The 27,048-nt window shown below is 41.6% G+C and overlaps 1 protein-coding gene across 1 annotated transcript in view; it reads right to left on the bottom strand.

Annotated features, from left to right (window-relative positions):
- The window catches only part of nectin3a (nectin cell adhesion molecule 3a), a 33,111-nt gene extending 6,357 nt beyond the window's left edge, over nt 1–26,754 (bottom strand). The window contains exons 1-5 of the mRNA XM_080025194.1: nt 26,619–26,754; nt 11,443–11,790; nt 6,558–6,857; nt 4,824–4,941; nt 2,028–2,179 (exon numbers count right to left, since the gene is read on the bottom strand). Coding sequence (XP_079881320.1) covers nt 2,028–2,179; nt 4,824–4,941; nt 6,558–6,857; nt 11,443–11,790; nt 26,619–26,706 — 1,006 coding nt within the window. The 5' untranslated portion in view covers nt 26,707–26,754. The remainder of the gene's footprint in view (nt 1–2,027; nt 2,180–4,823; nt 4,942–6,557; nt 6,858–11,442; nt 11,791–26,618) is intronic.
- Nucleotides 26,755–27,048: the final 294 nt, after the last annotated feature.

The following is a 27,048-nucleotide window of genomic DNA, read 5'->3' on the forward strand; positions in this document are numbered from 1 at the left end:
AAAAGGGGGGAAATGAGAGGGGCAGAAGGAGGTTAAGTGCTAAATGTCATTGTGCGTGTTTGTGCGTGCTTGTGTGTGTGTGTGTGTGTGTGTGTGTGCGCATTAGCGAAAGACAAATAGGGATAGGAGGACGGAGGGCATGCACTCGAAGGGAGTGCGATTGGCTCTCCCCCCCTTTCTGTGGGGAAGTCATGTGAGAAGATGAAACGCTGTGTGATCGATGTGAGGGTTCCTGCATCTGATTTGTCCTCCGGTGGGCTGGCGTTGTATGTGATAGCAGCCAGAGAAACAACGAGGCTGTGTGGGGCTTCAAGGTCAGAAGAAGTGTCTACATCTTGACCTCCAGCCTCTGGGGCTCAGAGCTGCCTGATAGCACTAGTCGATCTCTGGTCTGCACAGGCACATCAAAGGCCTGACTACAAGGCAATATGACTCTCTCTCTAATGGAGGTCTGGATCTCTGGGAGCTTTTTAAAGTACTAGTTATCAACAACCTGATTCCCTGGAGAGCTGTAATGATTTCCACAATTTGGCTACCTGAGCAAGAACCTAATTACCTACAAGTATAGACTGTGTGTGGGAGCCTGAAGGAGAAGGGCTAAAAAGGTGGAGTCAGTGATTCTGGAGAATACTTGTTGTCAAAATCACTTTCGAAAAGTGAGGGGGATAATGGAGACGGATCAAGGTCAGTGAACTGATATACTGGCAATCGTGTCCTTTGTCAGTCATCAATCTCACCCTGCAGCGTGACATTTTAACCTCACTCAGGTTATGAGCATGTGAAACCATGTAGCTGATCAGCTGAGAGACGACGCGCAAGTCCAAAAAGCAACTGGGAATGTGAAACAGCTACAGAGAGCAGCCATGGACGGGAAAGGGAATATAGCATGGGCTCAACCAGGCTATCTCCACAGGGGGAGTGGAGCAGGCAGGAGGCCGCATGCCCCAAGTCTTATTATTTGACAAGAGAAGCAAGATAATTGGTCAGTGCGAGTCCAGCCTCGGACAGCATGTCAGCTGTGCTTTGGGTTGGGGCAGGATTTAGAAAAGCAGGCCCGTACACAGATGGATCCTGACAGGCTTTTCTGGGACTTCTCCAGCTCTTTGCTCCCGACAGTGAGAAACGAGGAGGATTGTGTGTGTTAGCCGAGTGGGTTTCCAAAAGCAGCAGTTGCTTTGTTTGGACAAGGATTAAAAGGAGCAGCGGAAAAATGAAAATAAAAAAGATGCAGGGTTTCTCAGGATCCACACCCAGACTTTACAATAATGAACTCCAGTAGCATAGCATGGACAGACATGGGGAGCAGACGGGAGTCCTTCAGTATCCTGTTAGTTTTCTGACCAGGATTTATGTCACGGAATCAACGGCATTTAACAAATCAGAGTGCAGGAAAACCCCTTTCGATGATTCAGAAAGGTTCCCTCTTTGGCTATTACTTTGAACCTGTCAACTGTTCAATTAAACTAAATAACCCTAATCACATTTCAAAGAGCACAGCGTTGAGAATATGATATACTGTTGAATAACAATTTTTATGGAGTAGGCACACATACTTCTGTGTACAGCAAATCTGTGAACACAATATATCATGTCCCGCTGTGAAACCTGACCTTAAAGAAAACAAAAGGAAAAGGCTACATGAGTATGTACTTTGCTGAACCAGCAGGGACAAACACTCTCTTTTTCTTATCTGAAGAAATCCAATGTTGCCAAAACCACAACAGTGAAAACGTTTGGTAGTGATACTGTTTATCTGCACTCCTCTGTTTCCAGGAATGTGTGAAAGTGGATCCGGGTAGGGACATTTATACGGAGGCTTAGCTCTGCTAGAAGTGTTGAACTGAGGGCTGATCGTACTGAGAGGGGTAATCTTACATCACAATGAATGTCGAAAGGCACAGATTCCTCTTTCAACCTCAGGGGTTAAAGGTGGTTTATTTAAGTCAAGTATTTAAGTTGAGTTATTTAAATAGTCTAAAGTTTCTTTATTGTGTTAGTGGCAGTTGAGTGATAAAGTCAAAACATACCTTGTACCCAGAGGTTTACATCTTGAGTGCGCAGGCCGATGTCGTTGATCACTTCACAGCGGTATACTCCAGAGTCATTGCGCTCCAACGGACGAGTGAAAGCAAAGCTATTGTTTGAGATCTCAACGCCCTCAGGCATCAATCCATCCAACCTGATGAACCAAAAGTTACAAAAATCATATAGTGAGTGCATTACATAGACCTGCATAAAAATACCCTAAAGCTTAATGTTATTACCATATGTTTGCAGAGACGTGATTTACAAAATTGTAATTGAAAAACCAATCCTCTGCCATTCGTGGGCCTGTTGCGACAATTATATGATCACACGATTGCATTAATTGGAGCCGACTGCACTTGCATGAGTCGAGAGAAAAAGCTTTTTACACGAAGACAAGGTTTCAACGTCAGGGGAAGAAGAGAGAAAATAAAGAGCTTGGCTGTCTAGACTTTACTGGTACTGTCAGCTCAAAGGAGCTCATATTTCTTGTTTTCAAAGCAAGATGATGACAAAGGGCTGCCAATAGACCAGTGTTCTGTTGCATTTCTGAACCATTTGGAAACATTTATTTATAGCAGGGGAGTCTTCCCCGATGGGTGCAGCAGCCCATTCGACAGCTCCAGTGTCCAGGCTCCAAAGTTATGCCAGAGGTAATTTATAGACAGAAGCTTCTTCACTTCACTGCTTAATATAAAAGTTTGTTTAAACCCCAGTTTAGATCTCTGCAGCTGGGACAAACAGTAGCTGATCTGTTATGTAGTATTTACATTGGTTACTCAACAATATGTTCCTCTTGCCTGTTTGTTAATAAATGAACAAAAACTTAAAAACTCATTACCACTCATTTAAGCGGCACTATACGTTTTGTTAGAATTACCAGTGTTATATTCAGTCCAGGTTTCATTATAACACAATTAAGGCTGTGAGTGAGATTTCACTGTAACACATGACAAACTGTTAACTTGTCCAGACAAAAAAAAAAAAAAAAAGAACAAACAGTTCCAGCTTCATTTATTTACATTCTGCAATGGCTTTTTCAACGGTCCAGATCACGTTACGTAATTCAACATTAGCTGCTGACAACCTGGAGACAAATCTTTCCAACGTTTATGAGTTGACAAGGACCACATGAACGACTGACTGCACTCCGACACAACTAAGGACTCTAACAGTGGTGGTGATAGAGGGAAAGAGTAGGCTGCCACAACGGAAATAACTTTGACAGAATATGTGAGTCTGTTTTGGCATATTCTAACTTTGAAAGGTGGATTTTCAGGACGCAGCCCTGGACATGGTTGTAGTTTGGCCTTTTACTACGTACTAAATCCTGTCCTCCACACCCACAAGCCTTAAGACAACATGCCAACTGCCCTCCGTAAAAAAGAAATGGGCAACCCCTCCCCCCACACCTTTCCAACGTTTGAATAGGGGGGACTGTGTCCAACAACAATTTTTGGAACTTTCCGTTGAAGACCTTACCCCATCCACACACACATTTCAGGCCATGATTTGCCAGCAGTTATATATTATATTAAACAGGGTTTAAACTCAAGTTCTTTCTTCACTTTCAGTGGCCAGCACTTTGAGTAGCCTTAATTGTGTCTGAATTGTGCTATACAGTCATATGAAAAAGTTTGGGAACCCCTCTCAGCCGGCAACATTGCACTGATTTGTTGAACCATGTACAGATACACAATCTGCAGCCAGATGTTCTTGCAGGTCTTTGGAGGTGATCTTTGGGTTGTGTGCAACCATTCTCACAATCCGCCGCATATGCCGCTCTTGTACTTTTCTTGGTCTGCTAGACCTGGGTTTAACTGCAACTGTGCCTGTGTCCTTCCATTCCCTGACAACGTTCCTTACAGTAGAAATTGACAATTGAAACCTTTGGGAAAGCTTCTTGTAGCCTTCCCCTAAACCATGATAATGAATAATCTTTGTTTTTAAGATATTTTGGGAGCAGTTTTGATGGTCCCATTCTGTCTCACTTCAGCAGAGAGTCAAAGAGAAGTGCAACTTGCTTTTAGGCACCTAAAATACATTTTCTCATGATTAAACAGACATTTCTATGAGGTTCAAGACTTAACAACATAATCCAACCAACTTTGTGTTTAAAGTCATCAGTTTTACATGCTGTTACAGGCATTAAAATCAACAAAACCACAAGGGTACCCATATTTTTGCACAGCCAGTTTTTCACATTTTATTTTATTTGACACAACCAAATACTGCTTTTCAAAAAATCTTTGTTTGGAAAACATCCCAGTAGTTAGCTGTTCCTGGTAAATTAAAGACATACCACTTTTATCTTTTTTTTGTGAAAGCAGAGTCAATTATAATGCCGGCTGAGAGGGGTTCCCAAACTTTTTCATATGACTGTATAAATAAACTGGCCCTGCCTTGCCTTCAGTCTCCACACAACTATGTCACTTTTTAGGTGTGCAAACATTTGCAACACTATTAAGTGGAGCTACCATTAAGTGCCCATTAGAGAAACTGAATCTAAGTGCACTTCCGCATTGGTTTCATAATACAAGATGTTATTGATATGGACTGCTGCTTACTGTAACAGAATATGAATGTAGGTTTTTTGTTTATGGTTATTACAAAGCACACTGTGTCGTTGTTATGAGAGACAAAGTAGCAATGTCCTCGAATACTCACGTCCTTACAATACTTACAGGACTGCATCCTCACCTATATGAAAATCTACATGAAATGGTAGGTTTTTGAAAAAATCTGTGACATTTGATCTGAGAGTTCCCAAAAGGTACACAGTTTTTGGGGCTACTGACCTGATCCATGTGAAGAGACGGGCATGTGGGTTGGCTTTGGCATCACAGGTGAACCTCACATTCTCTTGACCAACATACCAGCTCTTGTCAATTCCTTTTATTGTCACCACTGGTGCAACTGTAAAACAAAATCAAAGAAAAAAGGGTTATGATAGAAATGTGCATTATTTACTAAGAACACATTTTTTATTTTATACATTTTACCATGTGGCTGTTATGCTGATTTGTTCTTTCACCTCCTACAGTAATAAGGTTGGTTGTGCTGACCAACGTGTTTTATTTTGTTTTCATTTCAAAGGGCTAAAAGACTAGGCCTCAATAATCAGTCATTGTGGTACCAGCAGCCTGATGACAAATGAACTTTTCCAGAAGGAACAAAGTGTGCGTTATAAGCACAGTAGCGAGCGATGACAAAAGCAAGGGCTGTGCAGGACTGTAGCAGGGCACTGCATCTGCTGGTGAACGAGAGCCAACAGAACAAACAAATGACCCTGGGTTGGTGGGAAGTGAGGAGATGGCAGACTCACTCAGACAGTAGATGTACTGTGGCTAATAATAAACTGGATGCCCGAATGAAGCCCAGCACATGTCACTGTAATAAAACATGGCAAACACCAGCTTAGATATCCAATTTTTCATTTTGATTTCTCTGGAGGACAAATGAGGAACTCATTACAGCGCACGGGAAGATACCTTGGCCCGTCGTGTCCACTGACCCTTTTCACACAACTCAACGTTGAAATTGTGCTTATATTGCACTTAAAATCCCTTGCCTCTGCATTTGACATGATTTATTGAGCTGGGAAGTCCTCTTTCTTGCAGTATTAACCTTGGTTTCTCTGCGTCTCCATACGCCGCCACCAGCAGCCTCCTTCTACTTGTGTTTCTGCTGGGGGCCTGATCAATATTTCATAAAATACCTTCATTAGCCTGCACTCACACAGTCTGAACACACATTAACCCACACAGTACTGCTAGCCAAGGAAGTATGCGTCAATGATTATAACGTTAAGACGACTCTTAAATGGCCCCTTTATGGGTGAAGAAGGAAAGGTAGTGAGCAGGCTATTCATAAATCAAGCTATCAGCACGGGTTAATATCGATAAGATATACTCTACCTGTTAGGGATGCACAATTAGAGCTCAGAAAATCATTACTTGCTACATATCATTACCATGATTACTCATATTGGTATTTCAGGAACACATGCGTTTTGCTGTTTTTGTCGAACAACATTGGGCATCCATTATTTAATTAAAATGTTTGTGATAACTAAACAAATCAATAAACTGCATAACATTACATAATTAATTGAGCAGCCATAGTTGTGTTTATTGTCACCCTGTGGAACAATGTGGTTTACTCATGCGATTTTTGGGAATTAGTGTGCGAAACATTTGCAGATATTTCTCCTGTCCAGGTCCCCCCAAAAAACAAATAAAATCAAATAAAACAAGAAATTAAATTAAACACAAATAAATGTATGCCTCCTAGGAACTCTCAACATTGTTAAGCAGTCACTTTTCCATTTTTAATGCAATGGGAAAAGTGACAGTGTTTGACAGCACAACAGTGGAGGTCAGGCAAAGTGTCGAAGTCATAGGATCAATGGATTGTTGCTTGAGGTCTTTTTTTTTATACGAAAAAAACTTAACTATCACCAGGACTTATTCTGTCAGTAAGTCTATTATATGAGACATCAGTGAAGTTAAGGAGGTCCTATCAGCACTTACACTGGACATTCAGGGTAAAGGGAATGCGGAACTCTGTTTGCAGGGCGGGATGGCGCACCACACAGGTGAGCGTCTTCCCTTGAGCGTAGCTCTGCGGCTGCCACATGTAGTGTACGTGTGTGGTGCTGGTGCCGTTGGGCTCGTCCTGACTCTGTTTCTCACTGCGGCCGTACAACTCCGTCTCCCAGAAGACCTCTGCGGCGGGGCGGCCGCGCTCGGCGATGCACGTGGCCACCAGCGACTCGTTCCCACCGTCCAGCAAAGCAGCGGGGCCGGCCGACACGTAAACCTTTGGCTCCACTGGGTAAAAAAGAGAGAGGGAGAGAGATGACAGAATGGAGAAAAGATTACAAAATGAATATTGATTTTTTTTTGGTGTATGCATATGAATAAATAATGTCCATCATTTAGAATACGGACAGTAGGAAGTGGCCTTTGTGTACTTAGCTGCCAGAGAGAGCAGATCGACTTCCTTCCATTTCACGTAAATGCATTAAAAATGTATGAACCGTGCCACTCAATCATATGGAGGCTTTTTCAGTGTTGTCTTTATTGTTGTATGTGAAACACTTTGAGTGAACAAAACTGTATGGTTTCAGCAAAGCAATATCGGTGCCTGAAGTATGAATATGACTTTTGGGATAAAAACCCTTAATATTACAGAATAAGAATGAACTGTAAACACTGTCATCAACACTGTTGTGTGTTTATGTTTGACTGTGCTGTACTGGAAGATGATGAGCTGAGGTATTGTAAACCTATCAGGGCTGGGGTAATATTATACTAGGCTTCTGAGAATAACTGGAGGTTTACACATGACGAGGATTTTACTCCACAGAGAGGCAAAACAGATCCATGCAAGAGGGACGTGACCAGAATAAGGCAACCTTCTACCTGTTGTCCAAAGCATTTAACAAGCTTATGCTTCTCTAACATAAAAAAAAAACATAAAGGGCCCTGGTTAATTATAAAAAACTGTAAGAAATTACATTTTCAGCAAGACAAAGGAGGAAATGGGGACAGTTGAAATACAAAAGGACAGACACAATGGAGGGCCAGTGAAGTAAACTGGCTACACAGGTTACACGGCAAGGTTACACTTATTATGTTCATTCCTCCCTCTTTGTCTTGCAGTGCACCTCGTCCTCCTCCATCTCTGTCCTTCTTAAAAAAAACACAAACAGCTGCTCCACTTAATGCAATGGTGACAGCTTTAACGGTGGGCACGTGGGGTGGACACACGGGCCTACACCACAGGACAAGGCCATCACCGTTAAGACATCTGCGACCCCTGCTCCTCTCCAACCCAGCCGCAGGGTCCAACAACATATTCAAATAACTTCTGACACCCGCTTTTTCCAAAAATAAACCTGGCGTCTCCTGTGCCCAGTGCAGGGGGGTGGGAGGGACGCCGTTTTCCACCTCACATTCTTTTCACTCACGTCTCTCTGCCCCTCCTTTACAGGCCCGCTGACTAAAAACAGTAACAGCTCTATGTTAGGAGGCAGGCGAGCTGGCAAAAGCTTCAGAATAACTAAATCAGGCAGACGTGTTAATTTGGAGTTACTGTCAGGCAAAGGGAGGGGAACACTTTGGATGAGTGGAAACGTTTGAGGGGAAAGGGTAACGATTTCCCTTCAGCAAACTGGCTGCATTGGCCCTTTCCCCGCCCACATACAGAATGCACACGCACGGAACACTGACGTCAGAGTGGGAACCCCTAAAAAGGCAGGATTTAACGGGTTGTTCAATGGTCGTGCATCACGTCTGGACATTTTAACAGTAAGATTTAGCAGTAACAAAAAAAAACTATAAATTGTACTTTTAACCAGACACACTGGCTATAGATCGTCATGCCGCGTGTTTTTTGTTTGAAAAGCAAAGTAAGATCTGTGAATTTGAACCACCGTAATCCATTGTACAAATGAATACGCACAGTACAAGCAGGTAAGATCAATGAAACAGCCTGTAAGTAGGCTAATAGCTAAGGCTGGCCTCATTAGCTGACACTTAACAGAACAACAACAAGAGATATAGGACTTAAAGCTCTGTGGGAAAAACAATATGTAGCTGTGTGACACATACTTCACTTGGGAAATCAACCCTCAGCTGATTAGACTGAAAGGAGAAATGAAACATTTTTCACAACAGAAAAACCACAATACTCTTCAGATTTTTGGCTCCAACGCGTAAGCAATTTTACCGTCTCTATGTGGGAGCGATTTCTCTGTTTTATGACTCAGCACAAAAAGAGCTGCAATATTGGCCACATGAATGAACAGACAACTATAGACAAAAAGCTTGTTCATGGTTGGAGGATAATATGTCAAATATTTAGAACTTAACATAGTTAAAGAAGTATCTGCAGCCACACTGCTCGCTAATAAAAAGCTAAGCTGCCAACTATAATGTGTGTGCGTCTTTTGTTTTTAAGGATCATTAGATTATCCCATTCACCTGTCAGCACTTTCAAACAAAGGGTCATTATAATTAATTCACTTTATGCGTTATATTTTCCACCTCTGGTTCCTTCCTATTGCTTACTGGTGGGGGCTTTTGGCTCACGTACTGCAGTGCAGTTCCTGCTAAACAGTTCCTGAGATGCCCGGGCCTTTTCTATGAGAAGTTGTAGACAAATGGATGAAAGGAAAAGCGAGAATGCATTTGTGCCAGAACAAATAGTGTGTTGAGTATCTCACGATATACTGATTAAATGCAAGAAAAAGGTTTGTATCAAGAGTGTGACGTTTAAAATGAAGTCAATGTCCACTGCACCTGTTAATCATTATGTTGCGTGTCGTGACTTAGGTCTATTATTCATAGACTTGAGCTGTTTCATCGGCCCACTTTAGTACATTTGAAAGGAAGTCAAGTCAAGTCCTCTTTCATAAACCGCAAAGTATAAACAGATCTGGGAACTTTTGAGCTGAGTGAAAAAAAACATTGTTTAAACTGAAACTAATATACAGTATATTCTGTATATTAGAACAATATGTTGATTAACTGTGGTTCTGCATGAGTGTATGATGTGTTGGACACGATGCAGCTGTTGGGCTACGGCCATCTTGTCCTTTGCCAGAACAACAGTCTTAAAAAAAGATACAAATCATTTCAGAAACAAGGCACCTATGAAGAAGCCACACTTCATCGCTGCCTTGGGAAATGTAATCTGCTGACTTTAGGTCTCTTAATTGTGATGTGCTCTCTCCAAGTTAAATACCCATATGGGATAATCTTATTCCCACATGACATGTATCAAATTGCAAAGAACATACATTTCCCCACCGTAATTACAACCTAATTACATCTGAATTGTAAAGTAGGCCTAAGCTTGCATTTGTGTATGGGTGTTTGCGTGAGTCTCAGAGAGCGAGGTGTTTTGAATACCAGACACTGTGGCTGTCACAGCAGCATTTAATGTACCACTCATTAGTCATCAGAGTCTCATTCGCTCTCTGATGGCACACGAGAAACTACCGACTACAGCGCAATCTCCTTTTCTCATCTCTGCCCCGAGTGCAATCCTACCAACCATTTAGGCTTTGAAACATACGCTGACCACAGAGAAAGTTCAACATCCACGCGTGTCAGAGAGAGGGGATGATGTGCACATACAGTGTGAAATATACTGTATATATACACTCCAGTACACTGTGTGTGGGCTCAATACGTTGGCAATGAGAATCCACATTAAAATTTATCACACACTACATAGATCTTGATGTTTGATGTATTTCTTTACAGTTCGTATTGCTTTTTTGGTTCACTGAAGATATACTGTGGGATTTTTTGTTGTTGGGTTTATGAAAGAAAGACAAATAGCCTCTACATAAAGATGTCATATCATCAACAGAATAAATCATAATATAAGATAGACAATTATAGTGAAGCTAAATGTGACACCAAAGATTATAGCATATTTGTTGTATACATATTTTACACAGCAAATTCAAATGTCTGGCATCTGCTTCCTTCAATGCCTGTGAGAACTTTACAAATGCCAATGTCTCAAGTCTGAGGTATGGGTTCATAATTAGTGACAAAGGGTAAAGAGGGCAAGAGAAAAACAACAGTCCCCACTGCCTCCAGGGAAATAGCTGTGCATTCATTGTAGTTTTTAGGACCAGTGCTACAGATCAAACTCTTGGTTGAATGCAACTGATTGTAATGACAGTCACTCTCTATCACACCCTGCAATTAACTTGCTGTTGTAGGCAACTAGTTGCATCTAGTCGGGACTATTTGAACTTTCTGCACTCTGTTTACATGGTTGCTATACGGACGAGTCTGCATATTTGACACAGATGTTAGTGTGTGCGTTTTGTGTGGAGCATGTAAATGGAAAATGTTATGGAGACTCAGCTAAATGGATTTAGACTTGACATAGCTGTTTTTCACAGTGAGTGATTCGAGTTGGACCACACAACAGCATCTTCTACACAGCTGCAGATTCCGATAAGGATTTGAGGTTTACAAGGCCTTTTTCTAGGTAGTCATTTCAAAAGTTAGGGAGAAGTAGTATGGCCACCTTAGCCTTTTGTAATCACAACCTTGTCCTTTATTGAAAAGTGAGATATAAAAGGTGGAGTCAGCGATTCTGGAGAATGCTTGTTGTCAAAATCCCTTTTTGTCAAAATCAGTGCTAAAAATAAATCTAGTGTTAACATATAGCCTGGGCTCTCTTAACTGGTATGCTAACAAAGGGGGCCCACCATAGCTAGCAACATGCCTGTATGTACAATTAGCGGATCGTGAGGAGATATTCACTGATTTTGACATAGGTAATTTTGACAACAAGCATTCTCCAGAATCGCTAACTCCACCTTTAAGGACAACACTCAACACAATGGAAAAAGGGAGTGACTCTTAGTGAGCTCTACTTTACCTAATACATTCACGTAGGTCGATGCCTGTGTATTGCCCAGAGGAAACGTTGCCACTTTACAGACGTAGGACCCAATATCCGCATAGCCAGCTCCCCCGATGGTGATGGTGGCGTCTCGTACGGACGGGGAAACGAAGGAGACGCGCTTGGCATAGTCTGCAGAGATGGAGGTTCCGAACTCGGGGTTGAACACTGCCAAGGTGATGGTGCCTGAAGGGAGATGACGCTCCCAGGAGCTCTGTGTGAGACTGAGGTTGGAGCCCACCTCTATTCTGCAGCTCAGCGTGATGTTCTTCCCCAGCACGGCGTTCACTTTCTCAGGAACCACCACCTGGTTGCTGCTCACGCCTGCTGACAAGAGAAGGAGAGAGAGAGAGACATCCCATTCAGATATACAACAATAGCAACATGTCATTTTTGCAGTTCGAATTCAATTGTATCTAAAAAAAATGTATAATAAAAATCATGGTGTTTCAGAGATTGCAATATTTGTTTAAGCAATGTAAGAAAATGGGTCCGCTCGTGGTGCAAGTGATTAGAGCGTCCCCCACCGAGGCTCAGTCCTCCTGGCAGCGGGCCACGGTTCAAATCCCACCTGTGGTCGTTCTCTGCATGTCATTCCCCTCTATACCCAATTTCATCTATGTCTCTCTGCACTATCAATAAAGCCCTGAAAATGCAAACAAATCATCTTTAAACAAAAAAGAAAGAAAGAAAAACAATCTAAGAAAATTCTCTGTGAGTGAATCTAGATCAAATTTGTCAAAAAGTACGACTTCCATTGTGATGAGGAGAAGACGTGCGATCGCCAAACAAGATTAGAATTCAAAGTACAGTTCCTATCATGTGCCAAACCAGGGAGCCAATGTGGAGAACATTGCTGTAGTTCTAGAGTGCTGATGATCAGAGTTACCGCTTTGAACGGGACAATAGCATTTACCCACATGCTAAATCTACATGCAAAGACACATAACTCACCACCACCACTCGCATGTGAGATTACATAAAAATGACTAGTCTTGCACGCGGTGTTGCGGCCAGTGAGCGCGGATGTTAATAGTGAACTAGATCAATTGAAACCACAATAGATCAACAACAATATTAGTATAGGTTTTTCCTGATTGCCTCTTCAAATAATTAAGCATCAATGAGGATCCGATTCAAATGAAATTCTTGATGAGATGTTTTCCACAAGCTGCAGTGCACTGTATCATGCATGAATCCCCCTCACTCATCATAAACATTACTGGTCTTTGCGTAGTCTCGTTAACAGCCATCATTTGTTACCGACATGTTTTTTTTGTTGGACAAAATTCCAGACACTGAGAGCTTTGCTTTGCCTTTTAATGAGCAACACACTTTCACCGCAGGACGCTCAGACTGTCCTGCTTGCTAATCATCAGAGCACCTTTTAAGCAGAAAGAAAAAACCCTGGAAGGAGATGAAACAAAACAAGCAACTTGATGGTTTTAGTCCCTTTTTTATAAGACCCTTAATTCAACTTGAAGCCCACAGCAGTTTTTTTTTCGTTTAGTTTTTTTTTGAATGAGGTACTTTAAGCTAATACAACGTGTAAACTTGGATTTGAACATTAATGGCCATTTGAATGCTTTGATTTGTTCAGGTCATGATAGAAACAAGTCAAGCAAAGATGATTTTCTGTTCTGTTTTTCTATTTGGTCGCAGATAACATATCACTGGGCGTATAAAGTATAATGTGTGAGAGAGAGAAGAAAAAATTGCAAATATTTTCAAAACACAATAAATATGTACATGGCTGTATGAAAACTACATCTCTTTGCAATAAAGGTATAACATTAAACTAACATAGTTGATGCTGAAGATTCTGATTTGGTATGTGCAAGCTGTATGGCCAGTGCAAGTCACTGTTGAAAGATACAGGAGCTACAGGAAAAACAAAACAAAAAAACAAGCAACTCAGTGGGAATGAATGCAGTATCTTGGGAAATTAGAGGTTCCAGCTAAAGTTCTGAATGGGGAAAAAATCCTTCTTCTTTCCTTTTTCTTTTGTGAACATAATCACAGAAATGAGTCATTGATGGAAACTTTAAACACTATTAGGAGGGCCTATACAAATTCAAAAGTAAATGTGTAGAGTAGATCGTTATTAAACCTTTTTAAATATTTGTTTTATGGATGAAATGTAAAAAGTTGATTTCATTCAAGATATTCAAACAGTACTTCTACGCTATAGTTGCAGTCGCACCAAGCTATATTGGGAGTCATAAATTTCCACTTTGTACGTAGTCTCGGATGTGCATGGAGTAAAGCTTATAAAAGTGGTCCATTGGCTGGTATTTTGAGTGTCTGGCATGAATGTGAGTGGTAAGCCACAGCAATGCTATCTTGGTTTGTGAGGAGTAAAGCCAAAAGGAGGCTGAGGCTCCCTGGGCTCCATTACGTCCCCTGTAATTTCAGTGATTATACACACACAAAGAGAGGGAGAGTTTCTCTCTTCCAAAATAAGGAATAGGAGTGTGACCATGTGTGTCAGAGTCCGGCATTTTGTTTGAATGGCTGCTGCTTAATGTGTTGGATTGTAATACTTGGGCTTTCCTGTTTGTTTTTTTCCTCTACTGACCCGCATTTTCAAAATCGTTCCCCTGTGCTTAATGTCTCAACTGTGTAAAGTAATCCAGCCAATTCTGCACTGTATTAGGGTTTTTAACCTATTAACCTTAAGTATTTAACTCAACCTGCCTTATTCTTCTTTCACTTGGAACGGCACTGGGGAAAAGTCCCTTTGGATTATTATTCCAGTTCTCAAAGATAATTTAGGGGTCCATTTACATCTCTTTTTCCAACATTTGAATCATGACCTGGTCTAAAAAAAGCCCACACGGTTATAATGTGTTTTGCAGTGCATGTGTTACCCTGTGTTTGCCTTGCGTCTGCCAGAGACCTCTGGGTGCCCTAAAACTCAGGGTCGACCCGTGTGGCTTTTGCATTGTCCACTTCACTTTACTTCGTCGTCTGAGATGACACAACAGCTGTTTGTTGTCACCAACTCAGTACAACTTAGTTTTTTTTCTGTGTTAAAAAATATTTTAAAAATAACCTACAATTACAAAAGCTTGAGAGTGATATAAGTGTAAAAATTATATTATGGAATTGCTTAAAAATGGAAGTCAGTACATGATTTGTAATTATTAAGTGTGCAGAGGGGGTTGTTATTAAATAGGTATACTTCTTACAACTCCTTTTCAGATAATGTTAAATTGTTGGTTAAATATTTTGTTGGAATCATTGATCTATTTGGTTCATTTACTGTGTTTGTTTTATTTATTCGCAAAAAATTTAAATAAAAAAAACATATTTTTATTAATAAAAAATAAAATATTCTATACTCTTGTATTTAATTATTTATTTTTCCCATGTTCGAAATAAAAAACCTAAAGAAAACTATGACAGGTACACAAATATAGATAGCAGGCTGATAATAAAAAGAAATCCTCCTGCAGCCCTGAGTAGTAAACTAACATGCTTGGCATGCGTGACATTGCGTTGATGCATGCAGACATGTGTCTCAGACCGGGCTTCATCCTAACATGCTCTGCATACTGCAGCTACCTGACACGCCACTCCAACTGCTACCGTACGCTATTTGTCCGTCTCAGTGTGTCAGCTTTCAGTCCTGTCAAAGCATACAAAGAAACAAGACTCCATCCAAGCTATGTTCTGTTTGTTTTACAGTAAGCATTTGGGAGTACGTAGGAAAGCGGAGGGAGAGAACAGGGGGGAAGTGCTTAAAGAGGACTTACTCCACCCTTTACCATTAGGGGAGGAGAGACAGATGGCCTCTGCATGGGATACCTACAGCCAGGACCAGAGTAGGGAAACTTGGCACTGGCAGAACAACACAGTCACCGCTCCCAAACTGGAGCAACGCAAAATATTATCTTAAAACACTGCAGGCAAATAAAATGTAAGCAGTGCGTTAAACAAAGTTGTCATGCTTTTTAATCAAGGAAATACAGGCGCACTGCTGCGAAGCTGAGACACAGCTCAGGGCTGTCACTAGTTGCATTACTGGTTATCCATCTTATCCAGCAAAACAAATAACGGCTCTGAATTTCAATAGGATAAACATTTTAAAAAGAGCCACATCTTTATGCTGTGTCACTGCTTTGGTACTTTGGAACCAATTCAGTCGGCTCAAAGCGTGACACCCTGCACCAGAGAACAGGAAGGCTCTCGGCCTGCGCAACCCCTTAATTTGAACCGAAAAAGGAGCAGGCTGCACTTTTGCCCCCTTTCTTCCTATGAGAACCTCAAGGAAAGAATGAACTCATGGTAAGGATATTTCCCTTTGAAGAAAAAAATGCTTCATATTTGTTTCTTTCTCTCCTGACATCACTAATTGCGACAAGCTGCTCGGAAGACGCAATGGTAAATCAAAACCTTCCTCTTTCGCCTAGCAACCGGCCGAGAAACAGTCCACGTCAGGCCGCTTGACGAGCCAAAATCTCCACCTACTCAGACCTGAACTCTAGCTTCGTAGCAGCGCTGACCTCTGTCTCCTGGCGCGATATCCTCGCAGTGAAGCCTGCAGTGCATGACAGGACCGTGGGAGACAAAAGAGCGATTCCATGGCCAGCGGGAAAAAAAATCACAAGCTGCAACAAAATACACAATATGTCATGTTCGTGTGTAGACAATCTCCATAGATTATCATGTCAAATAGCACTCATGAGGGACTGATCGGAAAGACCTCACAGGAGAAGAATGTAGACATGAGATCTGTGCAGAAGGGAGTGTGGTTTAGGACTAATGTAAGGGGAAACTCTGAGTGCTGCAGCATTTAGTAATAAATATACGGTGAAGCAAGAATGAGTAAGGAACACAGAGAAAAAGAATTAGGGGTTATTGAGAGGAAGTGCAGGAGTGAGATGGACACAAGAAAATACTTTAACAACAGCGTCCGTAGTTCACACACTGTTGTTAAAGTCATAGAAAAGGTAACTCGGCTGAATCAATCATTTTTATACACTCGTATTATAACGTGACAGGCAATGACGGTATGACAGAGTGCTGCAGACCAGGTTTGCGGTTGAACCAGATCCAAACTACTGATAGAAACACCTGCACACGTAGTATGCACTAAAAACACAGGAATGGATGGTCAATCTTTGCAGACTTTTTCACATCTGCAACTGAAAGGCAGCACATCAGTTATGCATCCCTCATTAGAACAATAGGTCGATAGAGTTTGGGTCAAAAGTCTTTTACTACTTTTTCACAACTCAGCGCTTTGAGGAGTGTGATGTTACGATCACCAATGGAAACAATAGCAACACTTTATCTTGTAAAGAGTAATTCAAAATGACAAAACCTCAAATTGCTTTTTGGGGGATTTTTGGAAAGGCTCCTTCCGCCTAATCTGATGACATCACAACAAAGATTTTAAGGTGGTCTAACCAAAGGCAAAATATTTACATTCCCCTTATCAAAAAATGTTTACAGGATTTGGGTTTGGGTTCGACTGCCCCTGTCATTCATTCTAAGTTGTTAACAAGCAACCTTGGCTGCACTACACTGAGACTGGTCCTCACCCTCGTCAATGCTTTGGTAAGTGTGTGTAGGAGGTGGACACAGGCTGAAGGGCAGTGTTTCATTACTGTTTAATGAGTGCAGTAAACCATACTCCTTCCCAGCTCTAAAGTCTTTTGGTCCTGTATTGACCAATGGCAACAATTAAACATCCATCTGATTTGCATATATCGATCAATAAATGACTATTTAGTTATTAAAATGTTATTTAACAACAACTCAATGGACGAAAGTCCACAACAGCAACTATTCCAATCACCATCCAATCCAAGCCACCTCAGTAGACAAGGACAAAACAATTGAACAAATTCCAAAAATTGAGAAAAACCTGAGAAAAGCTTATCAAAGAGAGATCCCATATTCAGCAGCCATAGGTATGAAATTTTTTGGAAAATGAACAAAAAGCAGGACAGCTGGAATAGACCAATAACAATGTTGATTCAATTAACAAATCTTTCACTGGTTGTGTGCGCTTTCCAAGAGTCATCCCATGCCTCTAAACCATGCAAACTCAAACAAGTCAACAGGCAGGGTGAAGCCATTTGTTTGCCATTGTTTCTCTGTAAAGAGGTGGCGGGAAAAAACAACAAAAAAACAGACAATGCCTATATGCTTAACACAGGCGGGCCCCCAGACTTTTTTCTTTGTGTTTGTGAGGGCCTATAACTCTGTCTCAGTCAGTACGCGAGAGGGTAGAGCAAGTGGTGAATTGCCCTGTTTTATAGCATGTCTTTATCGCAAGAATTATTTGTGCAGTGTGAAGAGAACATTAGTCGCTACCAGCTCTAATCTACCCCCTTCCTTCCTAGCATTGTGTCCTGCGAGGGCGTGAGGCTTATTCAGTGGGCTAATTCATGGCGGAGACAAACACAGGCTGACAGGCCTTTAAAAAAAAAGGGGCAGACGGGCCTCTTTCACATGTCACTATCCTCTTCAAAACCTTTTTTCCCTCATTGCCCTTAAATAGCGGCGTGGACTCTTCTGTCCTTCATCCAGGTCACATTTGATTAAAGATCCACGCTGAAGAGAAAAGGATCAATAGTGTTGACATACAAAGTGTCTGGATAGGTTACAACCTCTCATCACAGTCAACTATACTGCTATGCTGTAGGACTTGTGAAGGGCAATGTCTGCCACTGTTTATCGAAGCAACACAAACACTCCTTCAGCATCCGGCCTTTATTGTGTGGGATTTGTTATTGTTTGTTGTGGGAGATTGAGGTATTTCACTATGTGTACACACACTGCAGTGTGGTGTGGACCCAGAGATGGGCAGCAATGTTATTTTTCCATGCAGGTTGAAAATGTATTAGAAAAAGGTACAATTTTGGAGCGGAAAAAAACATGGCAAGTAACAGAAGGCAAGGAGAGTCATTTTTCAATCTCCTGTGCGAGTAAATAACTTATTTTTTTTAGGTTTTCTATCTTAAGGAGGGAGGCTGCAATGGTCCTCTTTCTCAATTAGAGCCTAAGTGTACTACAGCCCTAACATGTTGATGCTAATAGGGACTGCACTGCACTTAGCATCCCTACACAGCATACTGCTGAAAATTGCACCAGGGCACAATTGTTGTTTATGTCACAGCCTGCTAGCTCATCCAGTGCATCCTTACGGCTCCTGTGCTTTTATAGATGGCTGAGTGTTCTCAAAATAAAGGTTTTTCTCGTCTCAGATCTTGACAGCCATGAATGAATGGTTACAGCACTTACCATATAAAACAATCAGCCACACATCATGCAAAGACAACTGAAGAAGTGTCTATACTTTCAGAACAAGTGGCATTTCACGCTTGGGCTGGTATCTGTTTAATGGAGTTTAGTAAATTATTCACAGCATCCACCATCAAGCCAAACAAGGACAGCATAGAGCGGCTATCTAGTGATGGAATGTAGGTCCCAACTTTAACATGTTCACTCCAACACAACTGTTCACCCAAACTGCTGGGTAAAAATAAGAGAAATATCCTTCTCCTCACAACAGTCAACCCTGCTCTGAACCATACAGAAACACATACTGTCAATAACTTCAACTCAGGAAGCCTATTAGTCAAGAATGATACAATTTTCAAAATGTGTCACCACTATCTCACTTTTCTTTCATTAGGACAGAAACAGATCAGGCCTTTGGCGGTGGGTGGAGCTTTGCTGCAAAGAGAGAATGAGTTCTGTACTAATCACAGACTCCACTGCCCTTGACTGGGTCTAAATGGGCTACTGTACTTTCATTAGACCAATGTAACATAATGGAAACATAGTTTCCCACATGCCACATAGAACCCTGTGGGAATTAGACTGTTTTTCTTGAAAAATGATTCCCATGATTGTCTAATTTTAAATTTCTTGCATGATTCCTGTTCCTGCCAACGACCCGCAACAACATGAAGTTGTTGTTTTTTCCCACATCATGTCAGTGATTGTCACATGGACGCTACACAACCACTGGACTTCTCAATGTACTGAGATTTGCTTAATGATTTGATGTTAGAGATCCAGCAAAAAAGAAAACAACATTAACACAAAAAAAAAATTATTTATCCAAGACAAATGGCAAGATTTTGTTTTAAGTGCTGGTTATGAGGACATTTGCTGAATAGCAACAGAGGAAAGAGATCACAGCAAATATTTATCTGTAATTGTTAATAATCTATAATTCAAATAAGTACATGTATTTGTTGCTCCAGTAGTTATTTTACATACTGTATATCAAAACCAAACTTTGCCACATTTGGATGCAGCTCCCTCAGTCAATGCAGTCTCTAGAAATACATTGATGAAGGAAGCTGCTTTGGACTTTCTTGGCCAATCAGCATCACCACTGCACAACGGGTGAGGAAGTACAGCAGTCCAACAAAAACCTGCCTTCTTACTGTTTGTATGTAGCAGTCAATAAAAACAGAACGTAGTGTGGTCAGTGTGGCATTTCAGCAGCATTATCCTGGTCAGAGGGAGTTCATTTTCCCAGCACACCCACTTTTCCCAGCACATACTCTCAGCCTGTGTCTACAACAGATTAAAGCTGTACTCTTGATTCACACTTACCACCCACTTTGAACATTGAGAGCAAGGAGATTTAGGTGCCTAGGTTAAATTAATCCCATTTTACAAACGCACAGTTGACCCCACGGTAAGACACAAGTGCATATAATATGCAAAACATGTATTTTTAACAGTATTTTCCCAAGAACATCTAGTCCAGACTTAATTCGAAGGGGGATTTTGACAACACCCCTCTTTGCAATGTACACACTCCCATCCTACAAGTCTGTAGAGATTCAGTGTTCTAAAAAGAAAAGAAAAACGTCAGTAAGACAACATCCATGTGTATTTTTTCTGGGACTCAGGTTACATGTCTGGTTCAACAGTGTTCCCTATGTTCCCATATGAAGCTGTAAAAGACAAATATTGTTGGTACATAAAAGGCAGCAGTACCCCCATTTATTGTCGGTGTAACAGCTGTGGTGTGTAGAGTAAGTAAACCTTTAAACTGTGATGCCCTGCCCCCTCCCTAAAATGGCATGCAATCTGTGCAACATCTGATACGCTAACATTGTTTTTAAGCCCTACATAGAACTGGCCACTTGATTTGTTGTGATCCTTTTCGCAATCCAAGAAGAGGCAAAAAATAGCAACATTTAACCATTATGTTTGTCAGCAGGGAGCAGTAATCTATGACTCTTCCCCTGTGTGACAGAGCAGCGTAGCTATTGAAAACAGTGTAGTTCTACCCTCTTCATCAATTTTGAACGGTTATAAAAACCTACAGTTTATTTGTTCTTATTACAAATCAAATAGAAAAGAAGACATATATATTCAGCCTATTCATATAAAACAAGGCATAAAACTGGTATACGGGTGTAATGGGAGGTAAGAGGGATGCCAGGGGAATACAAAATCATTTGGCGAAATTCCAGTAGGGATATAGTTGTTCAAAACCCTATTCAAGCCATTACTGCGACATATACTGCGTCCAGTTACCAAGACTGCTCAGCAAGGCGAAACAGGGAACTGTGAGGTAGGGAAAAGCTCTTTCTTTCCCTCAGTTTCGCTGTCTGATGTTATCTCACACACAATGAGGGCAGAGGCAGGCAGGGTGGGTGGGTGCTTAAACCTAGAAAACCTTGGTCAACAGCTCTGATCCAATCGTAAAAACTACATGTGAAATCCAACAATGTCTTCATCATATCTGATTCATGTTCATCACAGACGAACAGGCTCCTTCAAATGATGCAAGTGTTTCCGACTGAAATGCGGGAATGCTAAAGCCGTAGCCTCAGTTTTGGTCCGTCAATCATGAGCAAGGCGATTATTTTAAATCATGCATGCAGAGAACATTTCCTGCTCACTTATGGTTTTTTAGACCTGTGATTCGGACACAGAGAGTGAAGACTAACTCGGCTTTAACAAAAGCCAGAACTGTGGTGTGTCTGACTTTCCTTAAACTGTCCAGATATATTTAGCCAAATGTCCACTTTGATTCCTAACAGATCACGGTGCTGGAGAGCTTAGAATTAGGATGTGTAGAGCGAGTGTAATACTGACGATTCAGGCTACATGTGCCGCAAACAAAACAAGAGATTTATTTATTTATTTTTTAACTTAAGTACTTTTCATTTTGAACAAGCAAAAGAGGCCACGCAACTGATACCCTAAGTTGTTTGAATCAGCACTTCCCTGTATTTGACTGGTGGGTGTTAATAATCTCCCACTTGGGTGGTAGGGGGTGTGTCCGTGTATACAACTGACTGTGTGCGCATCCCAAACATCATTGCCACCTGACAGCTGAATGAGAGAAACAAATAAGAGTTAGTGGTGAACAGCAGCCACACCTGTTTCCCATAACCCCGGCACTCCTTTCCTGGGGGGATTCAACTGCTGACTGGGCACATCCTGCATGTCTACCTCTTTAATATGGACTGTGAAGCCACAGTGTATCCGAGTGACCCTAACCTCAGTCACATACTGTGAACTGTTATTTTCGAGGGAAAAACCCTGACTCCTAAACACAGCAGGCTAAAAAGGTTTCCTTCTGTTCATTCACAGTAGGTAATTAACCATGGAAATATCTGGAAGCCATTTTTAAAAGGAGCAGTTTCCTATGACTCAGTAATCGAAACAGTCAATTCCTGTCTATCCCAGATTAATTCAGTAGACAAGCCATACAAGTATACTAACATGCAGTGAAAAAGGTTTAGCTAATATTAGCATTTCCAATGTAATTTTTGCATGTCTCCCCCTTTTCCTCCTAATTTTAAATGGCTAATTACCCATGCACTGTGGTCCTAATGACTGGTTACTCCCAGTGTTGTTAGGGAGGAAGCAGACGAAAAAATAATGAACGCCACCAGAAGCGCTGTGATTGGCTCACAAAACTAGACGGATGGGTCAAAGGTTAAGGCTGGCGCGAGTCTATATTTGTCTTTATCGTTAAATCCCATGGAAAGACCAAATTCAACAATGACCTACTCTGCCTCTAAATGTTTTCCGTCTTCCCTACCCTGTATGAGGGCACTTAGCCCATAGCCCATTCGTTCCAAAATATATACTTCATAAATAAATATATAAACAAAGCTGAGATATTTCTTTTAACAGTTGGGCACTGCCGCTTTTGGCAAACATGACTTAAACAAGTACTGCCTTTGTTGCTGACTGACTATTACTGAGATTAAGTGAGCTATAGTATTCATGGGTCCAGCATTGTGTATGTGGGATTGATTCAACATCTAAAGTGGCCTAGTTCATAATGTAGGAAGGAACATGTCCCCCTAGAGAAATGGTGTGGCTCACTGATGTGTTTTTAATATTTTTTTGACAACAATGGAGGAGGAAGCCATAGAAGGCCTGGCCTACACAGGCAAGACTTGTTAGAAGAATTGATTCATTGTTGTTGTTTTCTTTGCATGGGAATTGTAGTTAATAATACAAATGTATACTATTTCCATCCTATCCCTCTAGGCATAAGACTAAAAATGGTTGAACTTACAGTAAAATTCTTAGAGTAAAAAATATGTCTATAAAACTGTTGTACCCCTCTTACTGCAAAGAGGCAGAGGGTCAATTGTAAGTCTTTCTATTGTGATTTTTGCCCAATAAATCTGATGTTATTTCATTAAGAAGTGTATGGGACAGACCAGTGGATAAGAGACACTACTGTACAAAGTGCACTGCAGAGGATGTTTTGAGTGAGTCACCTCCATCTTCAGAGACCCTTGTAAAAAATATAATGTACTTATTGGGTTACAGGTAGTTTAGAAGAGGATTATTTAGCAAGTTCTGAATGGACTTGTCAAAGCAGTGGGCTCAACTTAATCAAGTCCAGGGATAATCTGAATTTGCTAATGGACCACCGGGGAGCAGCTTGCCATACAAAGCCTGTGACAGTCAGTCACATCTGTCGGGGGAAGAGGAAGCAAAGGGTGGAGTCAACAGAAGCTGGTGACCACAGCCTGCTCCCTGAACCCCACACACACAGCCTCCATATCCCACAATAAAGCAGCCAACTCATCTGCTGATGGCTTTTCTTCAAAAAGACACACACTGCATGCATTTAATGTGATTAGGAGTTTTCAGTCTACCGCTTTACAACTCAGTTTTAAGACCAAATGAGAGGATGAGATGAATGCTACAGCTGCGGCCGACAGACGTGCGCCCAAAATCCTGAAAGCTAAAAACTTACTTTAAAACCATTTATTTTGTAAAATTCCATTATACCAAATAACCAGTGTTGATAATTAACTCCAGGCATCAGCAAAATCTTGGCATCTGCGGGCACATTAAGTCAGTGGATCACACAAGTCAGATCACTTTATTAAGTCAAGCTTAAAGTTAATAATCATTTGGAGAAGGCTAAGTGGAAAAATGGTAAGTGTACAGGGTGAATTAAATGAATGTAATTGTGACTAAAGGTTTCTTGGTTTAATAAAACTGTAGAAATGTACAGAAAATATAAAATATCTATCATCACCCAAACTTCATTTTGAGACTGAGAGTGGCATTAAGATCCAACCACCTCCCGAAACGAAAGGTCCAACAGAAATATCTTGACCTCATCTTATTATAATTTCAATGACTAACCTACCATATTGGCTACATCTTGCCGTCGTCAACTAATAACCACTGAAGCACATTAAGCCCTATAAAAGACCAAATCTGCGAAGTCAGTTAACTGCTTTTTCATATCTATTTCTGTATGGAGTCTGTAATTTCGGTGGCTCCATTACAACATTATTTATTTAGATTATGAATCATGTGGCCCTAAGAGAAGAAAACCTCAAAACTACGGTCTTCAATTACAGCCCCAAACCACGCCCTGTACGAATCCCCTCCCCACAACCCCCTACACTACAGAGAATCTGAAAATGACAGAGTCAAGGAAACTGGCATCAACTCTGTTTTTGTCACTTAAGTCCCCCTGCCTGCTCTGCCACACACACACACACACACACACACACACACACACACACACACACACACACACACACACACACACACACACACACACACACACACACACACACACACACACACACACACACACACACACACACACACACACACACACACACACACACACACACACACACACACACACGCAACAGTAGACCTGGACCACATGGGTTGCGACCATATGGTATTGAGCATCAAAAGCCTAGTGCACTGCACACACGTTTGCTTTTCCAAACACTACACCAAGACTAACCTTGCGCTGGCTAGTTTGTCTTCTGTGTTAATAATCTGCTAAATTGGCTGTTGCGATGAATAGTTAAGACTAAACACTGCATACACATTGCACCAAACAGCACGTTTGGAGGCTAATCCGCTTGGTGTGCAACAGTGTGTTGTTGTTTATCAGTTCCCTGAGTTGATTTATGAACCAGTGTTTTGTGGGTGCCGACAGAAAAAGTACGGTATGAAGAGGACTGTGTTTAAGTGTGTGAATGTGTGTGTGTGTGTGTGTCACAGAGATGACACTGGAGGCAGCTTTAGAGACACTACACCCTTATCTTATTACATATCTGTGTCTGAAAGTGTGTTACAAGACGTTGCAGTAATGGAAAATGCCAATACTTAAGTTAATAAAGTGATGCTTGTAAAAAATGTAAACACATGTATCATCAAATATCTTAAACTGTAAAATAACAGAAGCAGTGTCGTCAGCTTGATCGTGGTATACTAGGCACTGAACAAAATAATTGCTGAGATTGGTGATAAATAAGTCCATCGCTAGAAGATTACTTGGCAAGCATTTTCATTTTAAAATAATGATCACTGATCGACTTTCTCTGATGTTCTATACACCCCAGAGATTAACTGAGATAATAATAGCAAGATTAATCAATACAAATAATTATGAGTTGCAGCCCCATAATAAAGGCTGGTATTTTTTGGGACTGTCATAACAGTCATAAAGGACAATGGTCTTGTGTTATGGTCTTTTATAGAAACTGCTACCGTAGCATATTTGAGGAGCTGTTATTGCCCTTGCATTCAGGAGAGGAAGAAAAAACAAATGGTGCATTCCTGTGCAGTATTTACTAAAGTATCCACCAGTGTTTGTCCCTTCTTTTGTCTTAGCCGGCCTTTCATGTATTGTAACTATCAGCTCTGGACTGGGATACGGCAACGCTCCCTCCTCCTCCAGCTGCACTCTTCAGGACAGGATAGTGACTGGAAGGTGCTCTCGTTGGCATGCAGCCCAACTGCAGGTCAATACTTCCAGAGACTCTGCGACTGCAGTGCCTCCCTCGAAATATGTCTTCATTTCCCCTGCCACCCCTCACGCCCAAAGGGAAGAAGTCTGCGCAGCATAGTCTCCTCTCCACTCCTGTATCACATAACGTGTGTGTACCCCCCCCCCCCCCCCCATCTGCATCCAACCAAAGCCAAAAACTTTTTTTCACAAAGGAGCTCCTCTTCGCTTACCACAAGTGACACCCAGAATACTCTATTTAGTTTCTATTTTTGTACACCACGAATCACAGCCGCTCCTCGGTGACTTTTCTAGCCATCTGTGTGGGAGAGAAACCGGTCGGTATTCCCCCCACACACCGCACACTCCCTTAGTAATGTAAGCCAAGTCATGATGTGACACACTGGAAGTAACGATAGCTAGAAAATGTGCGTATAATTACCACCAAATCAACGCTGCGCCTAAAGTTATCCCCTGTCCCACTCCCGAGTAGAGTCATTTGGGCTAAACAATCTAATTCGCATTACTCGTTTGTAATCAGCAGCTGCTCCATGTGGTAACGGTTCACACAAACTATTGTTAGTAACGTTAAAGAAGTTGTATTGAAATGGGAAAGGCGAGCAAGGTTTAGCTAACGGGGAGCTGACGCCAGCCAGCAGCTACTTTCCTACCGACGTAATGTTGGGGTAACTGTCCGCATACAAGAACCGTTAGCTCAAATAAAGCTAGCTGGCTTTCAACGGAACACAGCCCACTTCAACACAACGAGGACGAGCCGGTTTTTTGCGTTTTTTTGCGTTTTGTATCGATGGCTGACGAGTCACGACAGAGATTCCCGAGCAACAGCAGCACCAACAAGAAACTTCTTTCCCCAAAAGTAGCACGCGCTGCTAAATGACAAAGAAAACCGTTAACTCACAGGTGAGTCCGTATAAGGTGAGAAGTGATGTTAAAAGTCGCAGTCCGTTAGATGGCAAACTCCTCCTGAGCGGTGATCTTTCCTCCATGATTCCTGTGTATGTGTGTGTTTGAGCGCTTTGGCACTCTCGGCTCCTCTCTCCTCTCTTGTCCCCAGATCGCTCTCTCTCTCTCTCTCTATCTCTCTCTCTCTCTCTCTCTCTCTCGCTCGCTCTCTCTCTCTCTCTCTCTCGCTCTCTCTCTCTGTGTGCGGCTGGCTCGCGCTCCTGGGGAGCTGCTCTCCATAGCGACCGATCCGCGTGGGCCGTACCACTCCTGCAGGTCAACAAACAGAAACACACGTAGCATGCAAGCACGCACGCATCATGCACACGGTTCCAATAATCCCCATATGATTTCTTTCACTGGACACCTCTGAGATGTAACGAGGA

This window comes from Ammodytes marinus, assembly GCF_949987685.1.
Source record: "Ammodytes marinus genome assembly, chromosome: 3".
Classification (NCBI taxonomy): Eukaryota; Metazoa; Chordata; class Actinopteri; order Uranoscopiformes; family Ammodytidae; genus Ammodytes; species Ammodytes marinus.